The sequence below is a fragment of the Anabas testudineus genome, chromosome 18, assembly GCF_900324465.2.
Source record: "Anabas testudineus chromosome 18, fAnaTes1.2, whole genome shotgun sequence".
In the NCBI taxonomy this organism is placed as follows: Eukaryota; Metazoa; Chordata; class Actinopteri; order Anabantiformes; family Anabantidae; genus Anabas; species Anabas testudineus.
In genome coordinates this window covers 12244077-12254047 of record NC_046627.1, presented here as the reverse complement: position 1 = coordinate 12254047, position 9971 = coordinate 12244077, and the positions used below count along the sequence as shown (strand labels likewise).

At 36.5% G+C, this 9971-nt stretch overlaps 1 protein-coding gene across 1 annotated transcript; it reads right to left on the bottom strand.

The window, feature by feature from the left end:
• Nucleotides 1-2332: 2332 nt before the first annotated feature.
• LOC113168485 (butyrophilin subfamily 3 member A2-like) lies at nt 2333-8695 on the bottom strand. The gene is made up of 6 exons (XM_026369512.1): nt 8492-8695; nt 5734-6084; nt 5115-5331; nt 4827-4891; nt 4393-4509; nt 2333-3970 (listed from the first exon to the last, which is right to left on the bottom strand). Exons 1-6 carry the CDS (start codon nt 8586-8588, stop codon nt 3273-3275), a joined length of 1545 nt encoding a protein of 514 aa, XP_026225297.1. The 5' UTR covers nt 8589-8695; the 3' UTR covers nt 2333-3272.
• Nucleotides 8696-9971: the final 1276 nt, after the last annotated feature.

The window sequence follows — 9971 nt, the reverse complement described above, 5'->3', positions numbered from 1 at the left end:
TGTAACACATTAAATGTGGTGACCCTTGCAGGAAAGTTGAGTAGGTAAGAAAGGAGGTGATGATCAGGTTAACAGGGATAGGGCTGGAGAGGAGGGTCTTCTTGTAACAGACAGGAAAAACACGAAAAAGAAAGAAACAACTCAACTAAAAGCTAAGAATGATACGTTTTGAAGGACATGTAATCATAACAATATTAACAATAACAATAATAGCAATGTCTGATGCCTAAACGTCAAAATAATCATAGAAAGGGTGTTATATTTGTTGTTATAACATAACTGAGAAAATAGTTTATTTTCTCAGGTCCTCATGACCTCTATACTGTCAGCAGCAGAGTGACTGTGGAGAAGAGACACAGCAACATCACCTGTAGAGTCCAACAGAGCAACAGCAAGCAGATCAGAGAGACACAGATACATGTTCCAGGTAGGAATGTTTATGAAAAATTGTAATACTAACACAATCATTATTCCTATATAATATCTAAATAGTATAAATATATAATTTCAGATGACTTTATCATGATCCATACTGCAATTCATCTTCACAGGGCTGGTTTGATGGCTGTCATTATTGTTTTTTATTATAATTTTATTATTAATTATTATCTTTTTCCCAACATGTGTAATAAAATGGGGAGACACCTAACACAGCAAAAAATATTGCTGAAACATTGATTTCCCTAGTGACATTTAGGTGCACTTACGCACTTTACTGCATTAACTTCAACAGATGCACAGTTGAGCTGCACCTCCCTCCATACATTTTGCCGTTATTTGTGCAAAAAACATTTTTGTTCTATATGTTTTTTTAAAGAAAACATCGATTATGAATGTTTTATGTCAACTGCAATATTGTGAATTATGTTTGTGTACAAATCATCAATCAACATGGTTGTGGAACAACTTTCTAGTAAGCAACATGTTCATGTGATAAGACATTGTGAAATGCTGCTATGATGTGCAGCTAAAGCAGAAGCCTTTTAAAACCTACTTAGTTATGTGAAAGATCACAGTTTGGCTTTTTTCAACATTACAGGACCATTTAACATTGTTGTTACAATAATATGTGATTGTTAATATTCAATGTTTTTACATTGGAATCAAATCTGAATTTCCATTCATCCACCACAGCTCCTCCTAGTGCCGATGTACACAGCAGTTCATCAACTTTACTAGTCTTGTTTATTTCATAAAATGTATTATAAAATGGAGAGAAACCTGACACAGACAAAAACTGAAATATGGTTTTATGGAACAGCAGTGACATTTAAGGGCACTGAAGCACTTAATTGGAGTCACTTCAGATGTACAGCTGAGCTGCACCTCCTTCTATAAATGTTGACCTTTTTGGTGGAAGTTAGATTTTTTTAGTAACCTTGATAGATATTAGACATATTCTTCTTTTATTTATTGTGTAAAAATAAAAGAGCATTTAAACAGGTGTTAGTAACTAGCACTAACACATATTTAAATACTGGAGAGTACAGTTTATTCTTAGTATCTAGTAAACTGTGTGAAGAAATACACTGGCAGGAAAAAAAGTGTTTTTACCTTCTCTTGGTTTCTTCAATCAACAGCTGTGTCCAGTAATGTTATTTTTATATATGTTCTTCTGTTGCAGTTTGTGGAAAGTAAAATGCTATATTTGCTGAACCAATATTTCTGACTCCTGAAGAAAGTGAAGTCAGTAAATGAAATAAGAGCTTTTAAGATACATTATTCTGTTTTGACAGTCCTGATCCATATTGTGTAAAAAAAAGTGTTACTTTAACACCTAGTTCCATTTACATGTGTGTTTTTTTATATATTTTTTTAAAATATCTTGAACACAGTAAATTGAATTGTGTTGAATGCTGTGTTTGCAAGAGACTTCACTTCAATTTTTAGAACATTTAGACCCTAAATTCATGACAATCCCTGTGGTGGTAATAACATCTAAGTCTTCTTGTACATTTCTTGTAGATTTTTAGAGTTCAGTTTTGACTTTTCCTAATAGTTAACAATGTGACGATATACTCTGGCAGCCAAAAAAGTGTTTTTAGCTTGTCTTGGTTTATTTTATCAAAAGCAATTTTTTCTATCTTGTTTGTCTATCCCGTTTGACTCTTAATTTTCTTCCTTCTGTTTTCTCTTTTTATGTCATTTATGTTGTTATATAGCATAACTATAACTTTATGGTTTTGTTCCACAATTTTCCAGAATTTCTATCATTTCACTGAAATGTAAAATATTACCCTTAGATCAGATTTTAACATAAAACTTACTGATCTACTTGTGTTAAAAGTATTTTGTTTTGTTCTTTGAGCCCACACAGCCAGCAGCAAACGACTCCAAATCAAAACATGTTGTTCTTTGAACATTTCATTAAACATCAACCAAACCAACATTTTGGGCTTTTGTAATGGAAGCATTTTAAGGTTGTCCAACTCTTTTATACAATTACATGACCAATTTGTCACCAATAGAAAATTGTAAAGAAAAATATGAAAATATTTACAACAATAAATACACAAGATATAAATCCACAGTTTTACTATCACAACAGTATTCTTTACAATAATATAAATAAGATAGGGTAGATGTATCGACTGTTATACCTGTTTATCTATCACTTATTTCCATGAAACCAAAATAAATAGCAAAATATGCTTTAGCCTTCAAAAATAAATTGTATAAATTGTAAATACTATTTGGTGTGACATTAGTGTAGCCAGTTTTCTCTTCATTGTCAACACCTTTAATATCTGACACATCCCAGATTCTAATTTGTTTTCCAACAAATTGAAACAGGAATGATCATGATGTATTGTATCACTTGTATTGCTGTAGATGTATAAAAGGTAATATACAGGTAGGAAAAATACCCTCACTTCTATTTACAATTTAAATAAATATTTTATTAAAATAAAACTTACAGGTCTAAAAAGGTTTTATACAGATTAGACATAATTTCAAGCATTAGTAAATAATAGCAACATTCAAAGTGACTTACAAAGTTCAAGTTAAAAGCAGGGGAAGCATAAGGTCTTGCCTAAGGACCCCTTAGGCAACAGCCAGGATTTGAACCTCAGTCTCCTGCATATAGGGTGGTGATCTTACCAATACACTATCCAGCCACTCATGTAGGTTTACATTTGCTGCAAGCTCAGCAAATGTTTTATCAAAAGCCATCTTTTTTGCAGATCTTAAAAAATCATCAGTCTGATTTATACCTGTGGGGTTTAGTAGTGCATATATGTTTTATTTGGATTCTTCAGCCTTGTCCTTTGTTAATGTTCAATAAGTGGGTTGAACTCTTCATTCAAATCCACCAGATCACCAAAGCGGTTACTAGATATCACTGCATTTCCAATCGATGGTCTACGAGGCTTGGTACTTCTCAGATAAGTGTGAGCAGAAGACTCACTCATAGAACGACCAATAGCTGCCATTTTTGTCCTTGAATAGTTGACTGAAGACGAACTAGACAACACTTTTTCGTAAAAAGGCAAACCAGTCGGGGTGCTGTTTATGCGTGGTCTCCTTTGGATTGATGCTGAAAAACCTTGAATGTCAGGCATTGAACTCTTGTCTTGTTGTAGAATAGACAAAGAGCAAAAACTGGCTGACTTTGGAGGACGATTATTGGTTGAGGTCGTTGGTCTTGAAATGAGGTCGCTTGTCGAAGTGCTGGCATCATGGCTGAGGGATTTTGGGGCATCGGGTGAGGATTTAAAAGCACTGCAGACATCTGTTGGTTGATGGTGCTGACAAACAATAGGTCTTAAAGAAGATGGCAGGTTCTGTGGCTGACTGATGGAATCTTCTTTTTCATTAAGCACCTTATAATGAGCCAAGCTTTCAAGATTGTTGTTTGCCACATTGTCATCCCTGGTGCTGTCCTCCAGAAATGACAGATTTTCAGAGATCCCACTCCTTGTACTCTGATCTGATGTTTTCCTGTTGACTTTCTGTGTTTGTGCATCTGCTGTATGAATAGAGAAAAAATAATATGGTAAGAAATATCGATATTTGAGAAATGACTCCAGTACGTGCATTTTTAAAGGAGCACATGCATCTGGTTAAACTCGGTTTCTTGGGTGTTTTAGTGTAATTGATTGTTGCTGATATATTAAGTCAAACTCAACACTTAATGCAGCTGTTTCACATTAAAAGTAAAACACAGACATTCTGGTGTAAATTACTTAAAGTCATCTGTGCTGTAAAGTTATAGTATGTTTAAGGTTTAATTAAATATGAAAACAGTCTGTTCCTCATCTGCCATCTTGTGGTGTTTTTGCATTATTACGGTGTGTATGATATGTTGATTTTACTGCATAGCCAGGCATGCAACAGTAACAAGAGAGTTCCTGTGACTAATACAACATATTCTCAGTGTTAGTAACTTACGAGATTTGTGATATTTATTCCACAGCCAGGCTACTAGTCCACATGTAATTGCTGAAACTAAAACAGTCACTCCAACAGCAATGACAACTGTTAGACAGCAGGAACCCATGCAGACAGCTGAAAGACAACAAACATCGTTTAAATATACATTATCTGATTTCAATAAAATCTTCCAGAAGACGATACAAATGATTTGTGATCCAGAGAGAGATGGTTTCTGTCGGCTAGTCCACTGACTGTTTTCAACAGTTACACGTATACATGGTTGAATTATCATCACTAAGTAGGTAAATGAGAGACTTTGGTGCCATTTGATGCATCTACATCCAGGATTCTGGCACTCAACATGTTAACAGTCAAATTAAAACATTCCATGTAAATATATTAGTGAATTATTACAGGTTTTCTTTATTACAGGACACAGTTTACTGTACCTGGTATGATAATCTTTGTCTCTTTAGTCAGGTTGAACTCTGGCTGTTGAACTCTGCAGGTCACACTGTGATGAAGACACATTAGACAAAGATTTAGGTTTTCTTGTGGATAACAATATTTGAAGTTGCAGACTCAATTTCTGTTCACGGAAGTAGATATACATAACATTTTAAATATTTTGACACGAGTCATTCTACACTTCACATTCTAAACAAAATGAACTAAACATAAACACTGATGTGTTTCATGTTTTATTTTACAAAAAAGCACTAAATGAAAACTGGAACCTGTTGGTGGCAGTCTGGAGAGTCATTCTTTGTCTCACAGTGTAACATCCACTCGCATCTTGATGTATTTTCGTGTCTTCAGCAGGGAGGTCGTTTCCCTGGTCATCCAGAAACTTTACTTCTGGTTGTGGCAGCCAGCAGCAGCTCACCTCACACTGCAGAGTCACTTCTCCATCCTCAGCTGAAACCCTCTTGAGTTTTGGTTCAGAAACTGCAGCTGTAACAAGAATTGTGCAGTGTGTCACTTTTGAATGTTTCATGCAACGTTCAGAAATGTACTAAATGATCAGTTCTATTAGGTTTGACTGATCTGCCATTAAGGTCATAAATACAACAAATCAAGTTTTTCCATTCATGCCACATGGGTGGAAACAATAGATTGTATAGACAGCACAAACAATAATAGCTAACCATTCTAACTTTTATTACAACACCTGAAAATGTTCCAGCTACAATAAACCAGTAACACACTGTACTGTCAGACTGAATATTGATGCACACTTCTGTGTGAAGCTGTAGTTATGCCTCTTTTATGCAATACAGGACTACGATAAATTACATCTGTTTTGTTCCACCCACACTCCTAACTTTGACCCCAAATACACTTGACAGGACATACCTACAACAAGCTCCACCTTTGTAACTTGCTGAGTAGCATCCTTCCAGATCCTCATGCACTGATATGTCCCTGCATCAGACAGCTGTATGTTGGAGATCCTTAATGAGCACTTCCCATTTTTCAGTTCTCTCATGATGAGGTGAGTCTTGTACTCATAGGCTGGATGCTTCATCTCAAAGGTCTCACAGCCATCACGATACAAGAAGATGACATTTGGCTGCAGGTCTTCTTTGGACCACTCCACTGTTGGATCGTCTCTGTTTGAAGCGATGTTGAAACTGCACGGCAGAATGACATCTTCACCCACATACGCCAGGACTCTCTCTGGTGGACCAGGCACCGAAGAAAAACCTATAAAAACAAAACAAACAGAAAATCCAACATCATTAAAATCCTTAATTAAACAATATGCACATATCATGTTATACTGAAAGGTCTTTCTAATATATCGATGTACCTAACTGAAATAAATGTGATCCACACAGATTATTATGAGTATAAAGCTGTGCAACAGCACGTCATGTCACAACCCTCAAACAACCCCGTGAAGTTGTGAAATCTGGCACAAACACCCTGCATTAAAAACATAGACTTCAACAACACCACCCTCCCACTCTTTGAACACTTCCTTGTAAAATTTCTCTCAGGATTAATATAGTATTTATTATCTATAAACATGTGCATATTCAGCTTTTTAACTCCACTGACGCAATCTGTACTTTTCTCTTCTGTGAACTGGACCAACATGAACGTCAAATCTTGGCATGATATGAAAAACAAGTATGACACATGACGTCTGCAACTCTGGAGTTCTGTCCACCCAACACTGAAACTCCTGGACGTCTTCTGTCTGACAAGTAGCTGTCTCATAGGGTCAGTGTCATTAAACGCACCTTAACCACCATTAGTGGTATAATGTTAACGCCCACTTGAACTTGAATAAACCTATTTTACATAGAGGCAAAGGCCACACCCATTCATACAAGCAGTGTAACTGGATGTTTTCCAAATGTCTGTTTGATACAATATAGAAACAGCCACAGAAACAGTAAAGTGCCCGTTAGATTACTACCAAAAGTCAGACAAGGTTTTATTTTATATTCTCAAATCATTGTGTGACGATGACATTTTTTATCTCAGCATTCAAATCGTGATTCGTGATGCTGCAGGTAGAATGTGGAAATCCATTCACTGAATAGCTATAGCACCTGTACTGAGGAGGTTAGTGACAACAGTCAGGATCACATTTACCTATAAGGACAATGGAGAATTGTAGTGAGTGAGGACAGGCTCAACAACAATAAGAATAACAATAATTATTTTATTAATTTCTGACCCTCTTGGCCTTCAAATCACTGAAGAACTTCTACCTGTCAGTGATGTCACAGTTTTGGTTTTGACGTTCCAGTCTGAGTCAGGATGGAGGTGCTTCAGGATTTTCTATGCATGCAGCACAGGCAATAGTGGTAGGAACAGTCTCTCCAAAGTCTTTTAAAAGGCAAGAACACGGAAGGGCTGATGAAATTATTTTGTGTAGAGTGGTGTGAGGGGGTGAAGCCAAACCCAACTGACACTGGGAAAAAACAGGTTTGTACTTAGGAAAGCTTGCCAGCCGATCACAAGGTTGACAGAGGCGGAGAGATCACGTCCACACCTTTGCACAGCTTCCAGTCCCATGCATGTCTTTGGAATGTGGCACGAAGCTCAAAGAAAAAGTCTCTTAGGGGGAAAAACCATCCCACACACCCAAAGATGCCAACAGTGGTTGGTTCAGTCCAGTTCTATCCAAACCTCCCAATTAACCCCACACAAAGAAGCTTTATAACAATATAAATTAACACGACTGCAACAAATGATATTTCTGCAGCAAAAGTTTCCAAACTATGTCTGATTCAGTTTATGAATAAATAATGAGTAGTCTATAATATTGACAGAAATTACACATCAACGCTCTGTCCAGTTCTACAAAACTTGAGACTTTCTGTCAGAAATCATGACGAAAAGAACACGAGAGAACTGTGAAAACTAAAATGAGACATGGTAGCTGCAGGACAGGAAACTACTGTACTGCTAAAACACTACTACTAGTAAGAACCTGTAGATCCTGAAACATTGAAAAACTGCGCCCCCACATGGACAGTTCCCTTTACCTGTGGCTAATAATCTACTCAGTTATCACAGTGTGAATCAGTTTAACCTGTTTGTTTTACTGTTAACTTACCATTTCACATCATGCTCTTTAGATTTAAGCATTATTTTGCACTGTGTCACTTTATTTGTCATGTTTCCATCTTTCAGATCATTTCCGCTACTGGTCGCTGCTGTTTTGTGTTTTGTGTTCTGTTTTTGCACTGTCTTCTGACGTCTGTCTGCACTTTTTCTTTGTGTTCTTGCACTGTTTGCACTAGGTTGCACAGGATGCACTTTATGTGTTTTGCTAGGACAACTTAGCAGTCCTCAGCCCCATGTTTGTCTTGTTGCCGTTTTATGTAGCACCATGGTTCTGGAGAAACGTTGTCTCATTTCACTATGTACTGCTTCAGCTATATGTGGTTGGAATGACAATAAAGCTTCTTGACTTGACTTGACTTGACTTTACGCACACTGTTCCCTGCGGAACTCTGCTGTTAACTAATAGCAAAGTTTGTTGTTTTCCTAATACATTCATGTGTATCTCGTTTACTGAAGTCATATAATAAAAAAGAGCCTTAATCATTTAAAAGCACGATGAAACATCAGGATATCCTTCTGTACATACCTGCGCAATAATCCAGCAGAGCGACGACCAGGAAAACACAGTAAACCATCCTCAGAACAAAACAGCTGGAAATGTCTTGGTAGGAAATGTCTAACATGAACCCCACCCTTGACAAAAGAAGAATAAAAAAAGAAAAATCAAGATCATTAACGTTTGTGATCACATTTTCAGCTCAGCAGTCATTTAAAACCCGGTCAGTGGGACGATCCGACACCAAGTGAACTTCATTCACAAAGACTCTTTACAGGAGCGTCATAAGACGTCACGGTGTCACATTCAGGGGCAGTGGGACACTTTGATCTGTTTTTCTTTTTCACGTCCCAGTGCACTAATGTAATAATGTAAGACAGCCATGGTAGAAATCGTATTAATTAAAGCTGTAGTTCAAGACATGCACTCAAAATGCACGGATTATTTCTATCCCGTGTTAGATTTATAAACCTTAAGTTAAATTTCTGTAACACGAAAAAAATAGTGGTGAACATACGCCCACACAGTAAAAGGGCGGAAGGTAGATTCATAGCAATGTGTTAGTAAAGTGTTGAACAGTGGTTGTACACAGGAAGTCTGGTGACACAGAGTAGGAACTGAATTGTGCAACAACTTGTGTTGGATAGATTGTTTGTGTAAAATCTACCTCCATAACTACTGACTTTAATTTGATAGATGACATTTGATTTATATCCATCACCTTATTCAAAAAAAACAAAAAAACAAAACATCAAACAAAAACACCCACCCCAGATTTAAATACTCATTTTGCATTTAAAATGTGACTTAAGTAAAAGTACAACAGTATTTATCTACTGTCTACTGCTCAACCAGAATCAGTTGTGGTGGCAGCAGGTCCAGAAACCTCAAGTGAAAAGTGTCCAACAGTACACTACTGAATACTGTCCCTTATTACACAGGTTTAAGTGCAACTTTAGTCCTCTGTCAACATTATCAAATCACTAATATATATTTAATATGATATAAAGTAGAACATGTTTGACACTTCAACAGCTGTATTCAGAGAATGGAGTCAGATTGTTTCCTGTAATATCTCATTTTTTTATATGTAATATCCATTCAGCCAGTCTGAATCATAGTTGTTATGAATTATTCTGACATGAATGTCAAAATGTTTGGCTGAAACAGTTACCTGTTCCTTTGTTGCTAGTCTTTTTTTCAGTGTGAGCTTTTTAGTGCAATATGAGCTGTGTTCTTTTTAATTCTTGAATAAAACTTGAGGTGAACAAAACCAGCCGATCCATTCGAGGCAATGAGTCCTATCTTGTTATGATGTCTTTATCACAGCTTCACTGAACTGAGTCATTGACAGAGCAGAACAAACACAACTTTCCTTTGTGGTTTCTTTGTGTATGTGCTATCACTGAAATATAGATTTAGTGAACACCAGTGACATTTAGGGGCACTAGAGCGCTTTATTGCAGTAACTTCAACAGATGCAAAGCTTCAACTTTGAAGGGAAATTTTA

What these genes read in the sequence shown, in the direction of transcription:
- LOC113168485 (XM_026369512.1), bottom strand. Translation starts at nt 8,588, where the DNA reads ATGTTAGACATTTCCTACCAAGACATTTCCAGCTGTTTTGTTCTGAGG. An exon ending in AAAGGTGGAGCTTGTTGTAG is followed by an intron (nt 5,332 to 5,733) that starts GTATGTCCTGTC and finishes TTCTTGTTACAG; the next exon opens with CTGCAGTTTCTGAACCAAAA. An exon ending in GAATAAATATCACAAATCTC is followed by an intron (nt 3,971 to 4,392) that starts GTAAGTTACTAA and finishes CTATTCATACAG; the next exon opens with CAGATGCACAAACACAGAAA.